At 38.8% G+C, this 26206-nt stretch overlaps 1 protein-coding gene across 1 annotated transcript in view; it reads left to right on the forward strand.

Annotated features, from left to right (window-relative positions):
• Window positions 1-26206, forward strand: part of SDCCAG8 (SHH signaling and ciliogenesis regulator SDCCAG8) — a 90981-nt gene that overhangs the window by 28156 nt on the left and 36619 nt on the right. Inside the window, exons 13-14 of the mRNA XM_081856356.1 lie at window positions 5276-5418; window positions 24998-25125. Coding sequence (XP_081712482.1) covers window positions 5276-5418; window positions 24998-25125 — 271 coding nt within the window. The remainder of the gene's footprint in view (window positions 1-5275; window positions 5419-24997; window positions 25126-26206) is intronic.

The raw sequence follows: 26206 nt of genomic DNA on the forward strand, positions 1-26206 counted from the left end.
ATATACAAAACAACTCGTAGGAGTACTGGTTGTTAAACACTGCCCCAGACTAGTGGAGACTGACATGTAATGTCATTTGCATGGAAACAGCAGCTACCAATTTCAAATAAAACAATGAATGAGAAGGAGTTACCCACTTAGTAACAGCCAAGGGTGAGACCGGTTCAGATTCCAGTAGGAGAAGCAGGGTTCAAAACCAGAAGGCAGGCAGGAGCTTGGAGATGGCTCCTGGTTGTGATCAAAGAAAGCATTGTAAGAGGTGGGTGAAAGGATAAAAAATAACAAAAGGAAAGCAAACAGGCAGTTCCTGCCCATCTCCATTACCCCAAAGGAAGTCCCCCCTCCCACAATTCCCATCATGGTCCCAGACTCAAAGGGCCAAGGTTGGGAGCTCCATTACCTGTGAGTACCATTGCTTATTGGTGGTGGTGGTGATTGTTTTAATGTCCCCTTGTGCCCAGTGCAACCACTGCTGTGCACATGAGGTTGGGTAGGCAAGCAGGAACTGTTAGTTGGCTCTGTTACCTCTTGGAAGGAAAGAAAACAGAAGGAGTCATTGGCCCAGCAGCGGGGTTCCTCTCATCCTGCAAAAATATATTAAATTAATAAATTGATTTTTACATAAACATTGGTTTAACTTGGTGAATAAAAACTCATTTTCTAGGAAACTCCTTTCTGAACCGATTCCATTGAATGTAAGGTAACCTCTGCTCTAGCAGAAAAGATTCAGACACAGTGGAGAGAAGTGTCCCTAGTTACTTGAGCTAACATGCTGTCTGCTCACCGTAATTTGTGTTTCAGAAGGGCTTACTCCCTGAACATGGAACTAGACTGCTGACTTGTATAGAGACACTTGTCCTAGGCAGACATTATATCAGTGGCTACTAGTCATAATAGCTATATTACCTCCAGTATAAAAAAATGCATGGCTCTGGATACTAGCTGTTGCAGTTCATGTGCTGTTTGTGGCCTTCCCATGAGAATCTATTTGGCCACTGTGAGAACAGAATGTGTAATTGCACTTGCTATTTGCCTTGCCCCAGCTAGGGTGTCAAACAAACTTCTTTAAGACCTCCCCATTTCTTCAGCTATGGGGGTGGGAACCAGACTGATAGCAATGAACTGGCCCAGTCAAGACCGTACTCCAAAGGTATGCATTTTACTTAGTTTTGAGATTCTCTATTCCACCATTAAAATATTTTCCCCAAGGGGGCTGTACAGTAATGATGACAACAAAAGTAATAAGCTGGTTGGAACTGGAGGCCACAAGACCAGCACTAAAGCACTTTGTACCAATACTGTGACAAAAGCACATAGTGATAAGGACAGACAATATCATAACAAAAGAACATGTAATTTGCCAAGGCAAATAAAAAATATGAGCTCTTCAAGTGGAAGGAAAGACAGGCTCAGCTCGCTTGTAGTGGAGTATGTCCGGGGGGCTCAGTGACATACAAGCAAGACTGGCTGAGCCAAAGAGACTCTGATGCCCATGAAATGGCAACTGTCATGGACTGGCAGGATGCAGAGGCATGGGGGGGCACCAGCTGGGGAACCCCCAGGCAAAGAAGGCTCAGAGCCAGGTGATTGGTGGTGGGACAATAAATGGTCAGAGGGAGAAGAGGGAGCCTAACAGACTACACTATGACAAAGTTTAGCCTTGTCATCAGTATTAGTCACCATTGCATCAGCAAGACTTGTAGCTGGCTGAACTTGGGCCACTTTCCATCACAAGGAACTTTTGAACTTTTTCACGGACAGAAAGATTTAGTATTACCAACCTCCTGTTCTGACCTCAAAAGCAACTGCCTGAACATGCATGATACCGTCTAGTCATGCATAGGACTCAAAAGGTGTACAAAGCAAGAACATAGAATCTGTGTTCACATAATTTCACTCTACTTCTATGGGCCAAAAGGCATCAGTGACCATCATGGCCTGGTGGCTCACACCCTTTATTTCATTAGTTTGCACCTCCCTAAAATTGGTCCTTCCTGAAGGCATAGTTGCCCATCTTACCTGGTCAGCAGTGGCTTGCGCTGCAATTTTTACCAATGTTCCTTTACAGATGGTATGCAGGACAGCAACTGGGAATCACCCAGTCTCTTTCACTAAACACTATAGCATGAATTTACTGTATATGCATCCTTGGAGGCAGCCTTTGGTAAGCACATTCTCCAACAAGTGCTTCAGAGCAATTAGTCACCTATCTTCCACCCAGGAATTAACAAGGTTGGCTTTTGAACATCCCACTTGGTGATGTCCTTGTGCCTACATGAGAAGGTTCTGAAAGGTGTTTCTGAAGAGACATTAGGACACTACCCAAGTCCATCCTATGCAGGCTATTATTTCTTCCCCAGTTAGTTGCTATAGATTCAACTGCAGATATCGGGAGTCTGTCTTGTCACTATACTGTTTCCCCTCACTTGGTTGTTTCCTTTTCCTTTTCCTTTTCCTTATGCTCTCAGAATGTATGGAAGCCCGTATTCCTTTCTGTGCTCCATCAGAAGGCAAATTGCCAATGAAAGGGAGGGGGGAATTGGAAATCCTCTTGGCGTAATGACGGTTTTTTCCAGCCTTCAAGCGATTGGTGGATGACAACCCACTTGGTGGTATCCCAGTTTCTTTTCCACCATGCCTTCATTCTTTAATTATCTGTTGCCTCCTTCAGTGGGTGGGTTATTTTAGTCCTGCCTTTTTTTATAAAGATGAATGTTTTTTTTAGCTTTTATTCGGTTTTAGTTCTATGTTGGTTTTAATGTACATGCTATTTTTTGTAAGTCATTTTGAGTTACTTTTTGTTAAAAAAGCAACAAATTCAGTTAATAATAACAACATACTACAATACACTTAATTCAATAAATAATAATAACATTCCACTCTACAGGAAGCCTGGTAAGGCAGGTGCAATTGATATAGCCTACAATTACTCCCTTCCCCACAACCCTCAAACCGATACTGATACTGCACTTCATATGGATGCAACTGGTATAGATCAATTCCTTTTGCCTTGTCCTCTCAAGTCTTGCTTATACAGGTCAACTTACCCCTGCCAGTTTGATCCTCACCTGCTGTATTGGTTACCACTACCTCCATCCAAAGGAACAAACCCTTATAAGAATATAAGACAACAGACTTTGGATGCTGTGTGGCTGTTATTATGTAGAAAAGGGGGGGGGAGGACAGAATTTGCCCTGGCAAGATTTAACAAAAATGTATTGTGTGTGTAGAGCTTGTAAGCATGCATAGAATCAGGTTATTAAATTGAAATTTTCCATTTATTATTTAGATACATAGTGACTGAAAACATATTTAGTTTGAAAATAGGTAAACACTTTATATGACATAGAAGGCTTTATATAACATAATGAATAAATACATAATTTTGTGACGTAAAAATACATTGCTTATTTTACATCTTAATTCTCACAGTCTTGTTAAGCTGCATTAGAATTACACTAATATTCTTAGTGTTTTATACATATATCACAAGAATTGTATTTTTATTAAACTAAGGTTTCAATATATAATTTTTCTGCACTAATCAGATCCGACAAAAATATACAGTAAGCAACAGTTGATAGTAGTTGCTGGGCAAACCAGTGTTCTCAATGAACTGAAGTGTTCATGTTCTTCTATTGATAGGGCAATAAATATTTATAATTTGAATGGGGTTAAATGGGCTTAATTCTTTTCTGGGTTATGATCACTGTTAATAACAACCATAACTGATAACCACTTAGTGATGTGGGCTGCAAAAGGTGGTGAATTGTCTAACATTGCCTCCCTATCCATTCTACTGACAGAAACCCTGCTCAATCAAAGAGTCTTCCAGCAGGAGAAGAGCACCACTGGATGTAATATTTCTACTATAAGAGGGTGCCATTCCACCAGGCTACAGCAAAGGGGGGAATGGAGGCAGGGCACTCCATCAACTCTGTTGAGAAATCAGTTTGTGCTTTCCCTCTCCATCAACTATCCTTCAGCACCAGCTACTCTTATCAGGCTGCAGTAGAGGAACCAGCAATTTTTGGCTCCTCTCAAACTATTTTCATTTAAGTTAACTGAAAGAACTTGGTGGCTAAAAACTGCTGACTTGAGTTTGCTTCCCCACCCCAATCACTCCAGTTTCCTTTAGAGTATAAGCCTAAGAGTCTTGTTTGTTATTGATCTTATGTTATCAGCTCTGGAAACACTTATGGCCAAATAGAAGGGTGAAAATGCTTTAAATAAAAAAATAATTTTGCCATAGTTATTCATGTATGTGAGTTGAATATAGAAATTATATTTCCATAGTAATCCGGAATCCTTTTTTAAATATGAAAATTAGTTTAGGATATGGAAAGAACATTAAGTTAGCGTTTTAAGTGTAACACACATCTCTTTGTTGTTTCTGGGTGAAATTCATTTAAAATCTTTATCTTGGGATCTTGGGCTCCAACTAAATGAGAAGCTGTTTGCTCTCTGTACACAACCAAGATTAGCAGACATAGTATTGCCTTAAATCCCTAGGCTTAAACATCTGGCAGGTAGAGGGAGGCCATTTTCAGCAAAAGTCCTTTTATGTTGGAATATGCTTTTTTGTTGGTCCGACAGAACCTGAGCTGATTTATCTTGAGGGGATGGTATAAAGCCCATCTGTTCGCTTTAAATATTTCCCTTGAGAAAATAATGAGAGCTTATATTTATGCCTATAGTGTAGAATTATGAGGTTGTCTTGGCTTTAGTTGACAGTTGTCAAATTTTGTTTGTTTTTCGTTTTAAACAAATGCCTTTTCGATGTGTGTGTGTGTGTGTGGGTGGGTGGGTCAGAATGTCAAGGGGGAACTGGGGACGGGGACTTAGAGTGATCAACCTAATTTCTATAGCTATAAACTGTTAAAAAAGGAGTCCTTGATATACTTAATAGTTTCTTATTTAATTTAATTACCCTAATAAGAATATGGTAATTGTGGTGTTGGAATGTTAATAGGCTTATTTTCTATGCATGACCGCTGATACTGCTGCATTTATCTGCCTATTACAGGTAGTTATATAAGTTTTGGGGAGTTTATCTAAAGCTAGTAGCACTGAATAAAAAATAATGAAATTAGTAGCTCAGTCTTTCTCATTCTCATTTCAGTTTCTGTTGTAGGCAGGATTTTCTTTAAGTGCCCTTTAAAGTGCCCTTTGATTATTTTTTTTGTTACAATGTACAATGTACAATGTTTGTGATGTATATAACTTCCTTTATTGTTATAATTGAATTTGCTGTGCTCCTCTGTGTGTTTTTAAGGAAATAGAGAAATTGCAAATGGAGCTTAATGAATATAAACTGCGTTTGGAGCAAGCACTGCAGGATACAGCAAGAGCTAAGGAAGAATGTCTGAAACAAACAGAATTGCTGGGTAAAGCTGAGCACCAACTGCACCTCACCAGGTACCCCTTATCGTATATGGCCTTAGCACCAATTTCAATTTTATACTGCAATTTTTTGCCAGCAGCTTATCCACAGTTGTTAGAGATTGATTCAGTGCACAGCTTTCAGGCATATTAGAAGTGAAGATGTACTGAGCCAAACATTCAGACAAGATGAAGCGTGGCAGGGATTTAGTGATAACAAATCCATTCATCCAGAGTATTCTTTCTGTTCATCTAAAGTATTCTTCAAGCAATCACGGTGTTAAATGTCATCTTAGAACAATTTGTAGTCAGTAAAAGTTATATACACCCAATTGTTCTTTCAAGATTTTTTGATGCAGTTGCTTTAAGGAACAATTGAGATTATATAGCACATTGCTCTCCAGTTCCTTATTGATATGTAAAAGCTGAAAATAGCTATCACTTTCCTAGTTACTGATTATAGTTAGATGCATGCATGGTCTTCAGAGAAAATTGATGATCATGCATAAAACAGTCAATTCTATGCCAAAAATGTTTGTGTGGTAGACAAGCAACTAACTACACACACAAAAACTTTCTGAAGTTTGTGCATTTTTCTCTTAACAGTAGCCCCATTACTCTTCACACCTGTCTGCTCCCACTGAGCTTGATTAATTTAACACCTCAAACTCATTACTGTTACGTTTTTTTAATCTATAGCATGAACTGCTTTCTGGAATGGAAGTCAAGATTTAAAAGTATGCCAGAAAGCATTTAGATTTGTAGTATTAGTTGGGTCGAGTACATGTATTGTATGTGCATACAGACTCGCACAATGGATATGAATATGGGAGATTATAGTATGCTTCTTAAATGATCACACCATCCTCTTTTTTAAAAAAAGAAATGATGTAAATATAGATCATGGGCTAGTAGCAGATGGGAAGAAAAACACCCTTTTTACAGCCTGTATTTAGAGAACAAATATGCTAGAGGTTAATGAACTTGAAAAAAGTTTTGGGTAAGTTGTTAAGACAGCAAAAGTTTTGATTTTGCAGGACTTCTTTTATAATGATTTGTTGTGATAGTTAACCAAATGGTTTACCAATTTCCATCCGAAGGCTAATCATACAAGTTATGAAGCTGTGTGGTGTCTTGGAGAAAATCCAAATTGTAGATAGCTTTTCTGAAAAACTTCCACATTCTTAATAAGGTATACTAAGAGCTTAATTAAGTTAAGCATCCAAATAAGTGATTCACATTAATGATGAGACAATACTACTTCAGGGTTACATAAGCATGTAGTCTGCAGAAAATTGTTTTAGATGTTTGATTGCAGAAGATGGATGGGTTTAACAGTGATATTCAGCTTTGCTTTCTTATGGCTTAAGAATTGTTATTGTTGCTATCTTACAGCTTTCCAAAGTATAACTTGTCATGACAACATTTATCCAAGTGATATTTTCCTCATATTCCCTTATCGTTCTCATGTTGGTCTAACAACTAGACTTCCTTATTTGTGATAATGTGAAATGGGTGGGGAACTGCAAAATCCTGGTCTGATGAATCACTCATGACCGGCAGTCTTTTGTCATTGTTTGCTTTGCTGCACTGTGTTTTCTTATCAATTTCTTTTGTTATGGTTTAGCATCAAATGTCAGTGTTATAGTTTTAAATTGTGGTCTTATCCACCTTGAGTCATGAAACGAAGTACAGATTGCATTTGTCTCCCTTTGTGGAGCATTGCTGTTTTGAAAGTAGTACATCATTTTTGTGGGTGGCTTTTCGTGTCTGCAGGTGTAGTTGAGTGGCCTATGTTTGGCCCTTCTAACACAGCTGAAGTTTTATTAAAGTTGCACCCATAAAGAAAGTGAGGCTGCTTTTTTCCTCAGGCAGACAATTCAATGGTTAATTTTAAAAACAGAAGGAAGTTTAGGAACATCAAAAGCAACCTTATACCAAATCATAACACTGATCCATCTAATTTAAAGGTTCAGTTTATTTCCACATAGTATAGTATTTCTGATCGTAAATAACTAAATAATTGCAGTTAGATGTCTTGTTAACATGCAGTTTTTGAAAAATAAAACGGTGTAGGGGGGAAAAGCACAAGCATGCATGGCATCTGAACTCAGTTATAGTATAGTGACTTGAAAGACTCACACATCCTGTCTTTGTGGTCCATCTGTCTCCATTCTCTTAACCTTTTATCCACCAACATAACTAGAAACTTGCTTTAAAAAATAAGTGGATATCTTCATGTTCAGAAACAGCTCAACTTCACACTAGGAATTGAGATACTGTATGATTATGATTTCTAGCCTTTTGTAGATACAAGCATGATATAAATTTCCAATAGGAAGAGGAATGAGCGTTCTAACTAAGTGCAAATATGTATTGTTATTCCTAATTATGACTATTTTTATAAAAAATCTGATTATCTGCCGCACTAAATTCTGTATCCCCGCCCCCCATATATTGCAGGGGCATATTCTCCCATATGAAATTCAGGTTTAAAACTGTCACCCGTCAACTTTTTATTCTCCAAAAATGACTTCTCAAAAATAGTGCTTCCCTCCACCCAAAAAAATAGTTTAGCTACCTGTAAAAAAAATACCGTTCATATTTGGTCTTCATTCAGCTTTTTTCCACTAACTTTGCGGAAGCATGTTTTTTATCTATTTATATTTCATGTATGTTTGTGCTAGTTTTGATGGCAAAAATTAGGCTCCTGTTTCAGTGGCAGTAAATACAGATTATAATTTTATTCTGTTTTAGAGATGGTTGAGATGGTTAACAAAATAATAAATACTTAAAACTTCAATGCACTTTGTTTTTCCATAGAGTTTTAGTTTGCTCTGTTCCAAAAGTAGACTACTGTGTGTGATTCCTATGTTTCAGTCATGGGTCACTCTTATTTATTCTGTAACATTGGAATGACAGTCACTTGTCTGAAATGATGCAGTAAAAACATACATGGGAGTGTCATCCAGTTACACTGCTGTCAGGCATGCAAGTGTCCTTCAATTGTTACAAAAATATTAGGCTAATCCATGGTGGAAACATAAATGCCTATAATATGTGTCGTGTCTTGCTGACCCAGACTGTGATGAGTCTTCTGTGGTTGGGAATTCCATATTACGGTTTCAGTGCCTACTAAAGATGTTTTTATTCAGACAGACCTCCCCAGAGGGGTGATGCTGACTGTCAGTTTTATGAAATGGCAGAATATAATTTTATATTGTTTCTATATGTTCTTACTATTGCCTTTTGTTTTTATAGAACTCTTGTTGAACATCGCTTTGAATTTCCCCCCAATATGACATGATTCATAACTTTATTAAATAAATAAATAGATCACCCCACCCCCCGAAACCAGCTTTGTACATGCCCTTGCAGTCTTTCTTAGTTGTGCAGAAGGTAAACTTGAAAGTGTGCTCTTGATCAAGCCTGAAGGAGGCAGTGAGACATGGAGTGGAGGTGGACAGAGCTTGCTTGACAGAGCACAACATTAAGGGCTGCATAGGTTACTTTACTGCTGCCTTGATTTGGGCTCAAAAGGCATTCTGTAGACCTGTATCTTTAAAAATTCTTGATCATTTGATTCATGCTTGCATCTTTTATTCCTCAATCCAGTTAATATTTCTGTTGTGTAAACAGTTCTAAATATAATTGGTTGAGAGAAATCCATCAATACCATCCAACTGTTCTAATGAATTGGAAAAGTAAGATGGGTGATTGGCTGAACTGATGCCAAATAGTGTTCGTTGGCTATTTATTTTTATTAAGAGTGAGTAAAATTCACCACTTCTACAAATCATTTGGATTATTACTTGCTCTGATACTCCAGACAGCTTCCCCCCGCCCCCTTCAACTAACACTGAAGTGTAGGTGAAGTGCCTAGCTCAATGCTTTGGTCTTGCTTGCAGTCATCCATACTCTGGTTGCTTCTTACATAGATTACCATAACACCATCAGATTAGAGCTGCTTTTGTAAATGGCTTGGAAGTAGTTTATCCCTGTTTTCTCCATGTCCTAGCAGGATAGGTTGCAGGAAGCAGTTAAAAGAATTATTTTTTAACCGCACTGGGATTGGTTATTATTTTGTTGCTTAGTCGTTTAGTTGTGTCCGACACTTTGTGACTCCATGGACCAGAGCATGCCAGGCACTCCTGTCTTCCACTGCCTCCCGCAGTTTGGTCAGGTTCATGTTTGTAGCTTCGAGAACACTGTCCAACCATCTCATCCTCTGTCGTCCCCTTCTTCTTGTGCCCTCAATTTTTCCCAACATCAGGGTCTTTTCCAGGGAGTTACAGAATCATAAATGTCCAAGTCCCTGTTTTTGCTCTCTTATTTTTTTGGAAAGTGAAATCCTATAGTATTTGGTTAAGGCTTTCTCAGTTGTAGTGCCACAATTAATGTAATGCTGTGACCGGGGAAGCCTGCCTAGTAAGGCAATTAATTTTCAAAAATAGCAATGTATATTAATTAGAACAACTTTTTCTTCTTTTTCCATGTACACAAGGAACTTCAGAACATAATGTCTAATGTTTGCTGTAGTCAGTTTATGGTCTACTCATATGTCTTCCTAGTTTGTGCCTAGGACAGAGGTTCAAATGCATACTGTTAGTCTTAATGGGGTTTATTGATTTTCAGACCATTTTGCAGCTTTTGACATTTACTGAAACGGTGGGTACAAGGTATTGGGAACTCCTAATGAGAGTTTTACAAGCATATGTTGATCGTTTTATACAACTCAGATTTGTTTCTTCAGAGCTTGTGCCTAAGAAGCTCCATGAGGATTGTGCCCAGTTTGAACAGTTGAAGTGTCAAATTATTCCATATTATTTTGCTGGTAATAGTTCATAGGGTTTACATTTCAGCAGAATAGCTCAACGTTATTCCATGACTGAAAAGCAGAAAAATCATTTGAAAATTACATTTTTTCAAGACAATGGTTTTGAAGGACATACAAAAGCGATTAGCAACACCGCATCCATTTTAGCTTCAAATACCTACTGTTTATCAGTGCTTCTAGTAGCCTCTAGCACACTTTCAACAGCTTCATTGGCATTAATTGAAGTCCATGTATAATAAATAAGGCACATAAATTAAACCTGTCATTCTGTTGCCCAGGTTCTTGCAACATAACTAAGTTTCTTAGGTTTTGCTTTTTTGGTTATAATGTTGGCAGCATGCTTTGCTAGAAGATTGAGTGTATGTGTGTTCCTAATATGTACACACTACTGGTTTTCAAAAGAAATTTCTCCTCACTGCCACTCATAAATATTCCAGGTACTTAATAACTACTGCTGTACTTCTAAATATTGTCTGCTACAGAGAAGCAGAATTTTATGGGGTTCTAAAAAAAATATACTGGCATATGAGATGTTCACTCATATTTATATAATTGATGTGAAAAATTGTAACAGTCTAGATTGCATTACTGACAAAATATCAAATGAATACTCACTATTAAAACTAGAATCCATAATAGCACATATCAATGGGAAAATATACTTGGCACAAGAATGATTCTTAATTTTTTAAAATATGTAATTTCAAAAAGATTACCTGGAAACTTATAATTGAAAAGAAGTATAAAATCCTGAAATAAGATAACATGCTTAATAAACTCCTTAGTGTCTGTTTTATATGTTTATTTTTCATTAAATTTAGGATTGCTTGTAGTTCAGTCAACATTTATTCCTATCTGTTTTTCATATACAAAGGCATTGGGATGCCAGGAAATAAACTGTTAACGGAGAATTAACTTCTTTGGCATGCTTTCATACTTATCTTCCAAATTAAAGAAAATGAAATGGGCAGAAGCAGAGTGTAGATTACCTCCTTTTTGTCAAAAAATGGTGGGAATTTGAAAATTAATAATAAAAAAGGGAACAGATGCAGTAACATGCCAGAGGGAGATTAATGTGGAGAGTAAAATCTGTGAGCAACAAAACTGAAGCAAACTGAATCAGTGGGAGGTGGTTGTACAATCAAAATCAGGATAAAAGAGAAATTACAAACAACCCTGCACTTGTCAAAGTAGTAGTAATGAAATCCTGACTCTGCCAGCAGTGAGAACCTGTGTTAGCACTTTGGGGTAAGGATGGTAGCCGGGTGCCAGGTAGGAGGGCAGTGTTAGGTTGCTGGGCAGCAGCCATCTTGTGTAGAACAGATGGCACTGAAAGCTGGCAGGGGAGGGGCTCCTTAGCAGAACTAATCAGACAGTAACAGATAGGGCAGCTGGGAAGACTGACCACAGAGAGGGAAACTGCAGGATAGCTGCAGAGTTCCATGATGTTTACAGTGGTGTGCCCATTGGTCTGATAGAAGACCTTGCAATGCCTTTTTACTGCAGAAGGCACAGAAAAACTTTTGTTAACTGGGCAGTTTATCTGAAAATTTTGCAACATAGGGAATGCATAAAGCCAGTGATGAATTGACGTTACGAATTCATGAAAGTGTTTGCTATATATATATATATATATATATATATTTGTGTGTGTGTGTGTGCACATACTTACATTCCTTTGCAGTTAGAAGCATATTGCAAGGCTTATATCCCATGATCAGTACGTTTTGCTCATTTTCATTTCAAAGTGTGTTCATTTGAAATAAAGTGAAAGCAATTTGTGTTAATTCAGATCACATACTGGTGTCATCGATACATGCGGGACACATTAGTATTAGGAGCTATACTGAAATCAATACAGTTTCTAATATTTTTCTCAGTGCCCTTTAATAAGGGGGCACCAGATTTTGCATTCTGTGCATAATAACCACTGTGTTAACTTTTAATCATGACATACATCTTTATGTTGCCCAGCCGCCATTCAGTAGTAGTCAGGGCTGCTGGTTGACTTGTGGAAAAGAAATGTTGAAATAGTGAGGCCAAAAAAACGGGTGGGGGAATTGTGTATTAATATTAATTTAAATGCTGCTGAATAAATTGACCCGATACAAAGGATCCTTACCATAACTAAGTGACCCAGGATAAATGATAAAAACACTTTGAACAAAAATCAGTAGATGTGCATTATATATCTCTTTGCTGAACAAAGAAAATTGCGCTCCTACTTCTGTTTTTCAACTTCTGTATTTTTCTCTTTGCAGAAGGTTTATGGCTTGGCTCAATTATTCATTTTGAGAGGGGAGGGGAAGAAACATTACAGGGATTTGAAATAGGTGGTATAACAGAGCCATATGCTATTTGTGCATCAGTTTCTGCAATATATCTAATTTGGGGCTGTCGGGAAAAATTAGACTTATTTGATATAGCAGCCTATTAGTAAATGACTCCGGTAGATTTGAAAGTTGCCATTTGTTCTCCTTAACTGAATCTTGCAAGCATTCTGTTTCCCAGAGCTATTCTGTGAAAATATCTTGGTTCTTTGTCCTGCAGCTGTACAAACCACAAATATTTCCACAACTGAAAAGAAGGTCTTGCTTCAGGTAATTTTATAAAAAGGGGCTGGAACAATTAATAATCCTCTATTGTTTTCAAACTGCGCAAATCTTGTTGGGAAACTTACCCATTCCCTTGACTTCCTAAAATAGTGTAACGTGTTAATTTAGTTATAGAGATGTAAATAAATTAGCTGCTCTGCGTTATTATGGAAGGAGATATTTACCTGCCATCATTTAGCCCATACGTTGCTTTATGATGACAGATATCAAATGATTTGGAATAAATCGGCTCTCTTGTTTTCTGGCAGTGCCTGTAGTAATCATTACTGCGTTGTACTTTATAAACTGTCAGTTAGCTGCTACCTTGTTATTTTCTGTTTTATAATTATTGTTCTTTAAAAAAATATAATATTTGAAATCACAGTGTTTCCAAAGCCATTAATGAAGTATTAATTGGAGAAAGAAATACGCTTTAAATTCTAAAAGCTAGCCATATTGTGACCATGTTGCTATATCTTTAGTTTTTTTATGACTTGAAGGGGGATAGGAGATTTTATAGCCTGATTCATTTCCCCCCTAAAATGAGAAGGATTTATAAATGCATCTGATGATATAGAGCAGTTCATTTGCAAAATTTATACTGATACTAGTCTGGTAAGGGAAAACTAACGCACATGCCCATCGGTTGTTGAAAGATGCCTGTTATCTATATTTATTACAGTAAATATTTGTGAGTGACATCCTATTATTATTCCCCCCCCCCAATTTGTTCACATGGGAGAAAGTTACTCAACATTTTTTAATTATAAAATGCTTTTAAGAGCATGTCTATCAGATTTCAAAGTTTTGACATTAAGAAAATATATTATTTAGTCGTTGGGGCTTCTAGCATGTATTTTATGTTGCAGATATGTTTACAAAATATGGTGAAAACGTAAATGCAACCTTGTGGTGCAAATTTAAAATACTATATATCTATTGTGCTGCATAAGAGCAACTGGTGCCACTATAATTAAAAGACACATTTACATTCTTTCTATGCGAGGGTCATTAATTTCTTTCCTAGGGAACAGTAAACTACTAGCCTGAAAGAGATTGATTCTTCAAGACTTTAAATGAATGTTATTTATTTGAAAGCTGAATCACTGACATTGTTATAATCATGTTTTCTACATAAATAAATAAACCCTTTATAGTCTCCTATATGCAAAAGGAATTTGTGAAAGAAAACGCTTTATTACTTTACCCTGGATCCAGCCCTAACATGGCATAGAAATAAAGACGAGGAGCAGAAAAACCTCAAATGAGCAGTTACTTATATCTTTCCCATCTGGTAACTCTCTTCCGTCCCTGGTCTATTTGCTTATGACAGGGAGCAAACTTCTTCCCTGCTCAATAGATGCATTTTATCCATGGCAGCACGACTGCCACATCAAGTGTCCCACTACTCTGAGTCCTGTCTGCCTCGTTCCTGCAGTCTGTGAGCATTTTGCAGCAGTGCAGCTGGTATATGGCTTCTTGTCCTGACTATGGCTATTCCATGTTGCCAGCAGAGCGTAACTTGTAAGAAGCTCTAAAAGCAATTAGGTGCATAGAGAGGAGGATAGGATGCTATATAGCAGACCTTTCTGGAAGAGTTTGAACCTTCTTATTCCCTTGGTCTTCTACTAGGGTAATTGAAAACCCAAGGGGCATATTATTGTAAAGACAAGAAGTATGCACGATACATTAAAAAATCAGATCCCGAATTGAATGGCTATTTTTTTATATTTGTGTAAATAATGTTTAAAGCTGTTTGAGGATCCATTTATGGCATATTAAGAGATTATATTATATCGTTGCTGTTCAGGGAAAGGCTGAGACTAGATATTTTGTTGATAGTGTTGGATAGCATTTTTTAAACAGTTAACAAAGTGGAATGGTGTTTCTGCTAACTTTCTGACACATTTTTCTCCATGTTAAAGAAAGCTACCTTGTAATTTGGATATCGCTCAAGACAACAGTTTGTAAGGTGTTTATTTTTCCAGATAAGTAAAACCGTTTAAGAGGCTGGTTAATAATTCAATCGTATGTGGCTATCGGAACCAATTTATGAAAAGCAGATGCATGCCTGAATAGCTCTGCATAATAGATCCTGGGAACAATATGAAATGTCTCAAAGTAGCTGCACGGCTCTTTCTGTTAACTTGCGGAAAGTACTTGAATAGCAATCTGGATACTCACACGGACCAAATGAGTGATATTTTTTAAAAGAAAAATTATCACTGCTGTTTTTTAAAACGTGACCAGGTTAGTTACTAACCTAGCTATAGCTGTTATTTAGTTCTAATGTAATACTGTAACACAAAATATTATACACTAAGAATTTCTGTGTGAATAAGGACATTCCTCTGTTCTTTTTTAATCCTTAATTATGTAATTTTGTTCATAATTTTCCATCTCATTTTTGCCTTAACTTAAACAAGGTGTATTTTATTTCTGCTTTTCTGCACTCTTTTTGTCATGATTTTCCCTTTTCTCTATTGCATAGTTGCTAAATAGGTAAAGTGCATTGTGCAAGGTTTTACAGAAAGGGGGAAATTATTATTATTATTATTTTGCAGGATTTTAAAATGGCCATTAAATATCCTCTTATTTTACTTCTCTATTGTCTTCTCCACACTGAAAAAGTAATTTTCACAAATGGATAACTGTCCAGCTTTGTCTTTTGCTAGGGATTAAATCTATGCCGACAGTTCTTTTGACAATGACCTTGAGGGGCTTTGCATCTTGAAGAAGAAAGCAGAAGCTTGCGGTAAACAAAGTTCACTTCTGACAGATGGATTGAATGACAGAAAGGTTGCGAGTGCCAGAATAGCCCTGGCAGAGGAGGAAATGTTCAGTGGAATCCAACAGGAGAGGAGGTGTGAACAGGTGCAGGGTTGCTGACGGAAGGGGAACCAGATGGAAGGAGCCAGAGCCAGTTTATTTAAAGGAAAAGGCAGAAAACACTGAAAGGCTGCACAATCAGTGGCTAAAAGTGTGCATGGAAGAAGGTAAAAAGCAGACAGCAAAACTGCACAGTGGGATATCAAGCACTTAGCGTAATGACAGTAATTGTGAGTTTAGTTGGAAAGTTGCTATTAAAATCCATTCATCCATTGCTCTCAATAACATAAAGTGTTTAAAACACTTTTTAAATTGACAAGGATATTGCTTTGTCTGTCAATTTTTTGTAATGTTAACACACAAAAGTTATGATTAGGAAAATGTTGTAGTTCAGGCAAGCCAAATCAAGATGATAGCAAGATAAGACTTGAGTATTATCTACAGTGTAATCTCCAGATTTTTTTATCCCTTTTGTGAGAAAATACTACATTTTGAGAGAGAAAAGAGGAAAAACCACCCTACCTCCGAAAATTTTATCTTCTGTGAAATATTTGTAACTTATTGTGCATTTTTGCATCTGTTAATTGTTGCTCAAGCCTTGTAGAGGGCACATTAATGTGTGAGATATGATAGAACCTCTAATTTTCTTATGACATTTGAGGTCAGCTTACACCTTTTTAGTACTCTCCCATTAGGATGAACATCTGAAGACCTGCTGTTTAACTCTTAAGACAAAGTCCCAAACTCCAATATCTGGCTAATTAGCTCAGTGTTGCAACTATGTGCTGGATTGTGAACTGGTGTTCAGTTGAGCTGGGTTGTGTATCCACTTCTATTTCAATAACCATTTGTAAAAAGTCATAACTAACTTATGTGTGTCTTCCTTAGGACTTTGATTTTTCTGCATCTATTCTGCCATAGATTAGTATAAATGCTTAATTTTTAAAATAAAGAGTTAAATACTTAGTAACAAAACATTTTCAGTATACATATAATTCCTAGAATAAATGTATTTTTTTCAAAAATTCATAACCAATAATTATTATTTTAAAAGAATTATCCATAGGAACATTAGTGTCTTTTAAAGGTTCATAATATACTACTGTTCTAAGCTACCATAATTACATATGTATTCGTCTGTACTTTATATATGGCAATGGTTACCGCTGCCCAATACATATCTGTTTTCTCCCACAAAATTATATAAACGAAGAACATTGCTTTTTAAATTAGTGCTACTCATTCCTCTTCCTTTTGACATCCTTTATGACTAATGATCTTTGACACATTTGTATGTTCCTATAGTATAGAGTGCCTCAGTTGTAAGTTTACCGCAGAATTGCCGTCCTTCATTCACTCACTTTTTATAAGACATCCACATGATCCACATGGCGCCATCATCTGTTCATTGCTGTATTTTCCTTGTGATTCTTCCATCTTTTCTCAGACTGTGGAAAGTCCATTTTTTCCAGAAGAGTAATACAAGCCCCACAGGTGACCACTCTTCTACTAAAAATAAATAAATGCTTTAGTTTCTTGCCCTATCATCGCTCAGCGCACATTTATAGGAAGCTGCCTTACATTGTCAGATCATTGGTCCATCTAGCCCAGGACTGTCTACACTTACTGTATACGACTCTCTATGGTTTAGGCAGGGTTCTTTCCCAGCCCTGCTTGAAGATGCCAGGGATTGAACCTAGAACCATCTGCATTCAAAGCAGATGTGCTATGGCCCTTCCCTGTTATAACATTTGTGGTGAGTGCTAATTTTATGACCCAATTTTTGTTTTTAAAATCTTTTAATTGTCCCTAAAATGCCTTACTGGTTATAATTTTTTAATGAATTATAGCATCAAAGCACCATAATACCATAGCATTATGGCAGTATAGCGCTAAATCCCTGTTCCACAAAGAAGGAGAAAAGGCTGGGAAAGTGATTTTAAAATAGGGTCATAAAATGTCAGTTACAATTTCACTTGTGCTACGAGTTCACCCATCTAAAAGCAGCCTTAGTAATGCAACTATTGAACAGAGTGCTCTAGTTCTGGACAGGACACTGGTTTTACCAGAATGTACCAATCAAGTTGTTCTCGAAGCTACCAGCATGAGTTTGACCAAACTGCGGGAGGCAGTGGAAGACAGGAGTGCCTGGTGTGCTCTGGTCCATGAGGTCATGAAGAGTTAGACACGACTAAACGACTAAACAACAACAACCAGTCAAGTTGGGAAAAGCAGAGGTTGATAAGAGACTCCATGGAGTCTTTTTTTCTCCCATGGCCTTCTGCTGGAGGCATGCGTGTGGAAGTGCTTAGATTATTGCCGGAGTGGCACTGTTACAGGTGCCACATAATACTCATTCTGCATTTGTAAGATATCAATCCTTCCCTTTGGAACTCACTGCCTAGTGTCATCATGCAAGCACATTCACTGTGCCTACTAAAAACATTTTTGTTTAGCTACCCAGATACTCAGATGCAGCAAATATATATATATGTTTTAATATGTGTTTAGCTTATAACTGATATAATCAGAGTGGCTGGGAAAACCCAGACAGAAGGACATGCTATAAATATCATCATCATCATCATCATCATCATCATCATCATTGGTGATAACTCATAGCTAAGTAAGACTGTCTTCCATAAACACGGTTTTAACAATGAGTCTGTAAGTGACTGTGGAGGCCAATTCTGGATCCACACGTCCTTCCACTGTGGGGACATTGGTTTACGGGTGGGAGTTGATCACGGTGTGGATTTGCCAAGCACGCCTTCCTCTTAGCACATTTCTCACTGAGTTTGAGTATCTTCAAAGCGCATGACACCCTTGGTAAAGGCTGTTCTCCAACTGGAGCGCTCGCAGGCAATTAATAACAACAATAATAATTATAGCTGTTTTTAACTTTTTGCTGATAATGTTATTATTTCACTCTTTTTGTAAACTGCTTTGAGGTGATGATTGTTGTTTTACAATCAAGCGGTATATAAACTTTATGAAATAAAATATGTTGGCCCATCACGTATTCCATATGTAGATCTTACCTGTGGCTCTCAAAGGTTATACCCACAGGGTGTCCATCTGTGGTCCATATCTGCATCACTGGGAAGGAATGGAGCCACTGGTTGTACATATGGGACTCCAAGAGCATGATGCAGTGCACATGCACCAGAACAAGAGTTGAGGAATGAGGAGAGACAGAAAATGGCTCAGTGGAGTTCTATAGGATGGAGGTTGGATTGTGCCGTTTTGGGCCTATGGGCACATTTGCAAACCAGAGGGGCTGTTGTCAACTACACTTCAATCAAGCACACACCACAACCTATTATAGTGGTTATAATAGAATACTTCTGTCAAGCCTAATTTCTGCAGGGAGAGGGAACCATATAGGTGCCTGTAAATGCTTTTGCAGCCACCTATGTGCCCATGTGTGCCACGCTGGCAAGCCGTGCCTTAGTATATTATGAAAAATTCTGCAGCATCTTGAAATTTGGTAAAACACTTATACAATGAGCTTTTCTGCTTACTGTTAGAAAAGCCTCACTGATCTCAAATGCATCAATCTAAAAAGTAACTTCTGTATTACTGAATTTTTTAACAATGCATCTCAGCTAAGGAAACCAAGATGAGTCATCTTCAGATTCAACAAACTGTTTACATCATTATTAAGTTAAAAAATAGCCCAGTGTTCCAGACGGAGAGGTGTGGGGGTTTTTTGTCTTGCTGGTAGAAATGCAGTTCTAACGTTTGAATCTAGCAGACAGAGTAAATCATCAAGTATTTTCATATTACAAAAAGGTGGGGACTACATGATTCCTGGGCATTTTGAGACATTTATGCATGGAAATGCTGGTGGCCTGCCACCCATTTCCAGCTCCTGCCCTAGCTTCCTGTGTAAGAGACCGTGGCTATTAGGGAGTGGAATGGAGTCTAATACTGGTACCCTTTGCCTGGACTCTCCTCCCAGCACCCCCACCTGCAAATGCTTTATTGACATACTACAGAGGCTTCTGAGGTATTCCCTCATTATTATTTTTTGTAAAATGCTTATTTACAATGAAGCAGTAAATAGTTTTCATGTAGTATGCTGCTTAGTGAAACACTGAGCTCACTTTCAATGAGGTGCCACGTTGAATCTGGGAAACATAGCACTTACAGTATCCAGCTTTCTTGTAGTTTGTTTGCTGTATCAAAAGCAGTATCTCGTGTGGTGCTTTGCAGCATTCAGGAGACTGCTTTTAATCCAGCAGGTATCCTGAAAAATGAGGGAATTTCCTCTCATTTCATCGTGATATGGGAGGTAAAAGCTGGGATTAAAGCTGCAGAGGCAAGAGGGCACATTCGTAGCAAATCCCAACATTCATGTTGGTCAGGCAAATAGATTTCCTTTCCAGCTGTCTGAGATTCCTCAGCACTAGATGAGAGAACATCCATAGGCTTCTAAGCATGTTTTCCTGTAGGTTCTGGGGTATCTTCTCATGTAGCACTGGGACAGGAAGTCACCTTGGTATAGATGTTACACAGCATTTTAAACTCTGGAACTGTCTCCCAAGTATTTAGTACTTGTGTGTGTTGCATCAAGTAATAAGGATGTATAATTATATAAACTGGCACTTTCCCCTAATGTACTAGTGTTAGATCCTTTCTTGCTTACCACTAAGATTAACTTAAAGGAGGAGAGCAACTATACAGAGGCAGTGTTCTTTCTTTTTCAACACAGTATCTACATAGCTGTCAACTTTTCCCTTTTCTTGCGAGGAATCCTTTTCGGAATAAGGGAATTTCCCTTTAAAAAAGAGAAACGTTGACAGCTATGGGTATCTATGTGTGTTAAAAATCTGCTATAAAATATATAGAGTGATATCTCACAAAAGAGCTAACAGACTCAACCAATAGAATTTAAGCTAGCACTTATCAACTAAGAATTTGTTCCACAATGTATATAAATCCCTCTCCAACTGCAGTCCTTACTTTCACATCAAGAAATCCTCTCACAGGAAAAACTTGTGCACATTGATGACCATACTCATATTGCATTATACCATAGACTGTCCTCTCTTTTTATAGATGTTCCCTTTTGTTCTTGCTGCTCTCAACAGGGGTTGTATCCAATGTTAGTCTTACTCAGGGTAGAACCGCTGAAATTAATCGGGCATGGTTAACTTAGGTCTGCTCTTAGTAGGATCAGTACTGGCTCCAACCCCAGAGTTCTCAAATAACCACCAATCTCCCAGTGTGGCAGAAGTCTGATACCAGGCCTGAGATCACACACAACTTTTTCAGTCCCCCTAAATGGAGAAAGGCAGGTCTGCACCAGTTTAGTCTCTTTGAAGTAGTAATCTCTGCTTCCCTTTCCCTTGCCTCTGGCAGGAGAGGTCTACAATAACAACAGAATATTCATTATGCCACCCAAACCACTCCTCTCATGGATAGTCGGTTTTATGTGAAAGCCACTGCAACCTAGAAATAAGGCCTTTTCTGGGGCACATGAATATAAGTGATACATGATTGGCAGAAGATGAGGAATGAATGTGCTTCCCTAGAAACCTCAAAAGGCAACTTATAGTAGGATCTTAAAATAAGTTCCGTAAGAGTTCAAAGTGTTCTCCTCCTCAGGGACAACTAATGTGAGGAAGTATTTCAGGCTAAAAAGTATGTTACATTTAGGGTATTGTGTGACACAAACTGACAAATAAACATTCCACTTCCAGTTTTTGTTCCTCTCCCAAAAGATGTGGTGAGGCAGCTTTCTCTTCCCACTGTCATCTAATCAGAAATAAGGCCTAGATTGCCAGAGTCTCCTTATAGTTTTGTTCATTTTCTTTAGCAAGCAGGGCTTCTGTGAATCTTTCCTTATTTACATGCAGGCATGGATAAACTATGCTTGCAGAACAGGAAAGTAACTGATTTTGTAGTTACAAATATAATATTGACCATTTCCCCCTCTATTAACATTTACTTTGCTGAAATATTTCTTTAAGTTTTCAAACAGTTTCTGTAACCTTCAGATAGGCAGCCTCCGTGAGGAAGATCACCTGCATTGGACATGGGAATTAGGTCAGATCAGGCATAGGCAAATTCCAGCCCTCCAGATGTTTGGGACTACAATTCCCATCATCCCTGACCACGGGTCCTCTTGGCTAGGGATGATGGGAATTGTAGTCCCATACATTTGGAGGGCTGGAGTTTGCCTATGCCTGGGTCAGATAGACACAATACACTCTTAATAAAAAAGAGCATGTACTTGACTTCCTGGTCTACCTATAATCTATTTTACCTATAATGGATACCATCTTTAATAGATAATTTACCTGTGATAGATACTACAATCTCAAAGAATGGAGCAGCTTTCCCTATCAGCGGACAAAATAATAATAATAATAATAATAATAATAATAATAATAATTTATTATTTATACCCTGCCCATCTGGCTGGGCCTCCCCAGCCACTCTGGGCGGCTTCCATAGAAACCAAAAATACACTAAAATATTGCACGTTAAAAACTTCCCTGAACAGGGCTGCCTTAAGATGTCTTCTGAATGTCAGGTAGTTGTTTATCGCTTTGACATCTGCTGGAAGGGCGTTCCACAGGGCGGGCGCCACTACCGAGAAGGCCCTCTGCCTGGTTCCCTGTAGCTTTGCTTCTCACAATGAGGGAACCGCCAGAAGGCCCTCGGCGCTGGACCTCAGCTTCCGGGCAGAACGATGGGGGTGGAGACGCTCCTTCAGGTATATTGGACCGAGGCCGTTTAGGGCTTTAAAGGTCAGCACCAACACTTTGAATTGTGCTTGGAAACGTACTGGGAGCCAATGTAGGTCTTTCAAGACCGGTGTTATATGGTCTCGGCAGAAAGAATGCACAGAAAGATGCAAGATTAGAGATGTAGAATTGACTTATTCTTTGCCTGCCCTGTGTTTACCGAAAGAGAGGAGGAGCTGCCCCACACCATATGCCTTTGGGGCAGCAGCACTGCACTGTTTCAAAGCAATAGTACCGCTCTTAGTTCATGGCTGTCAACCGTCCCTTATTTGGCGGGAAAGTCCCTTATCCCAGCGCCGTGTCCCGCTGCTGTCCCTTATTGATGATGTCCCTTAAATTTCCCGGGTTTCAAAGGTAGCAGCTCCTCTCCCTCCCTCCCTGCCGGCCAGGGAGGAGGGAGGCTCCAACTGTGTTGCTTGGCTGCGTTGCTCACCCAATAAGGAGTCTAAGAACAACTGGGGGGTGGAGCTTGCATGCCTTGTGCTGATCAAATCGGCCGCGTTGCCTGGGGACTCACCTTTGCTCAGCGCTTCCCAGCAGAGAGGTGACAGTGGTTTTCCTTGCTGCATCCCCTTTGCTGGGTTGCTGCGCTGTGGGAACCACCGCTTGAAGCTTCGTTTGGCTGCTGGCTGGGCTTTCTGCCTTTGACTCGGAGGGGCTCAGAAATTGAACATACCTGTGCTCTGAAAATTCCTTATTTTGGCAGCTGATCCCTTATTTTCGAGGCTGCTGGTCCCTTATTTTCAAATCTGTAAGTTGACAGCTATGTGTTAGTTGTCTTTGCCTTATAGTAATGGGAGAGAATTTTTTGCCAGTGTCTGTGGAGTGCTGCTCCAGAGCTGAGCTGATGCATTGCAACTCCATTCTGCATATTTATGGGGCAGGGTGCACTCTGCATCTCACCCTTGCAAGAATCAGGTGCTTACACCTGATTAAGTACCAAATGTAATGGTAGCAAATGTAATGATAGCAATCAACTGCAGTTTAACATGGCGGAATCAACCTCAGCTTTCTCCTGGGCTTGCACCAACCCACCCACCTCTCCTCCTCTTCCGTAGCTGGTTGATGTGTAGCAGCTGCTGCTTTTTAGAAAAAGAAAGGCGTAACCTAATTCTGAATGCCTTACAATTTCCCTCTTTTCTTTGAAATTCCAAATGGGCAGAAGGGAGAGGAGAGCCGTGGATCAGATCCAAGCAATTTTGAAGGAAACTGATTTTCTAGATCCATTCCGTTTGGGGTTTAGGCAGTTTTGGCACAGAAACTGTTTTCGTTATCCTGTACGATGACCTCTGCTGGTAGGCAGGGGAAAGGTGTCCCTGTAAATTCTCCTTGACCTCTCAGCCAGCAGCTTTCAATACCATCAACCATGGTATTCTGGAGCAGCTGTCCAAGTTAGGGGTGGGTGGCACCACTTTGCTATGGTTCTGGTCCTACTTAGATGGTTGTTTCCAGAGGCTGATGCTTGGGGAAGTGCTGTTCGTCCCTGTGGAGCCTTCAATATGGGGTTCCTCAGGGTTCAATTTTATCCTCTGTGCTGTTTAACGTAGAGGTCTGGAGGGTGGCAGCATGAGAATGGGCCTTTTGTGGAAAGCTTTCTATAGGGAGGCTTGCCTGTCACCTTCATTATGTATCTTTAGGTGCCAGGTGATAATGTTTCTCTTCAACCAGGCCTTTGACTCATTAACATTCTATGTCCTTTTAAATGTGTTTCTGGGAGGGGGTATTGTTTTTTGTTTTTATTGTGTATTTAGCTGGAATTTGACCGTCAATAACAGTGCCCGGGCAACTTTTGCGTCTGGATTTTCACTTTTTGAAATCTGGCAACCCTATCCAGAGCCACCCAGACTCTTAACATAAGACTGCTTATGACCTTGCAGTCTTTGCAAAATCTATTATTGGTGATTAATTTTGTTTATTATTATTATACCTGTACCTTGATACATTTCTGAAAATGTCAAACTGATGAAAAGGTGTGTGTTTCTTACCAAGGTTGATTTTTTGGGGGGTGGGGGTCAGAATTCATGAACAAAAAGTCATCTTTGGAAAGCAGAGCTGCTCTAATTTGTGACTTCGCCATATGAAACTTGATCAGAACATTCTCAGTAGGAAATTGGGGCTAGCAAATAGCAATCTGCCTCCATATATATGCAAAGATGTGAAGCATGCAGCATTATTAGGGGGCCACTACCAGTCTACCAGTATTTTGAACATTTGCTCCTTACCCTCTGAGTTGCCATTGATTTGATCTTTGCATTTGACCCCCTGATGCCTCCCAGTCCACCCCTTTCCTGCCTCTTCATTTCTTTAGGATAATGTCTTAATTGCTGCACATGCAATGGTATGATCAAAATGTAATATATTATTGCCTTTGTTTTGTTGCCTTTTAAAATGCTTGGCCTTGATGTTTTATTAATTTGTCATTTTATTATTTATTGCTTGGGGTATTAAACAGCACACAACATACAAATGAAGGTAAATCATTCTTTGACATATAGACTTATCACTTATTTTTGTTTATAAATACGTTTGACATTTCTGCGTGCCCCCCACTTCTTCTTCGTCTTCTTCTTGTTGTTGTTCTTCTTCTTTTTTAATAGGTTAGAAAAAGAGAACATTCAGCACAGCTTTAGCAATGAGGCAAAGACCCGAGCCCTTCAGGCCCAGCAGAGAGAGCAGGAGCTGACACAGAAGATGCAGCAAATGGAGGCCCAGCATGATAAAACTGGTAGGTGGTAGGGAAAGATTAGAGCCTGGGCATTCACTCACAAGCCCGGCCCACGCCTTACTGTGAAATGACATCAGGAACACCTGTAACCTTTGGCTGGCCGAAGGGAGCAGATGCTAACTACACCGGAGATTCCGAATTACATATTAGTTAGCGTTTAAAAGAGAAAATGGAAAGTATTGCCCACTGTCTGTTGATTTCAGAGTGCTGCTCTCACATCTGTTGCACCATCTGGATTATGAGTTTATTTACCTGTGTTCAAGAAACGTAAAGCTGAGAGGGACCACAACAAAGTAGAAAAACAAAGGACTTGTTTTTGGCTGGATTTTCAGGCACACATGTTATATAAAGAAAATAGCATCAGAAGCTCTGCAGGAAATGCTCTGAGCTTACAGTTAAAGTCTCTTGAATAGCATTGAACAGTTCCCACAGTACACACATTATAGCTACTCTAAAAGCTTAATGAGTTTGCTTCAGAATCCAAACTGGAGAAAAGCTTTAGCCATTAATCGGTACTTAATTCACTGTCGCAGCTGGATGTAATTCACTGGCTCCAAATTAATATGTTCCTTTATTTAATCTTTGCAGGCTCACACATTTTTAGAATTTGTATTTTCTGTCCTCCTCAAATCTAGATGGATCTTTAATCCTTTGCAGCAGTGAGAGAGAACCTGAAGAATGCAGTTTAAATTGATAAATATAGGACATTGGTAACAGCTGGCAGCATGACTGGAACCTGATGTGCTTCAATATTTTGGCACAGCTGACCTGTAATTCTTTACCTTTTATAGTGTGAAAGTAAAGCGGATTTACAGAATTGTTGACAGTCAAAATATTATGTGAGGTCCTTTTATATCGGGGGTGGACAAATTGCTTTTCAGGTCCACATCAAAACTATATCATGAGCTGTAGAATGGCAGCAAATTTGCATATTTAAGCTGTAAGTAGCATTGCTCACAGAAAATATGCATAAATTGCATATTTTAAAAACCTGAATTCTGAAACTACAGTTGGTGGATGTGTTGCTGTTGGCAATTCAGTGAGCCCCCAGTAATGCATTTAAATGTGTGTACAGACTATA

This window comes from Podarcis erhardii, assembly GCF_964252035.2.
Source record: "Podarcis erhardii genome assembly, chromosome: 3".
NCBI classification, from domain to species: Eukaryota; Metazoa; Chordata; class Lepidosauria; order Squamata; family Lacertidae; genus Podarcis; species Podarcis erhardii.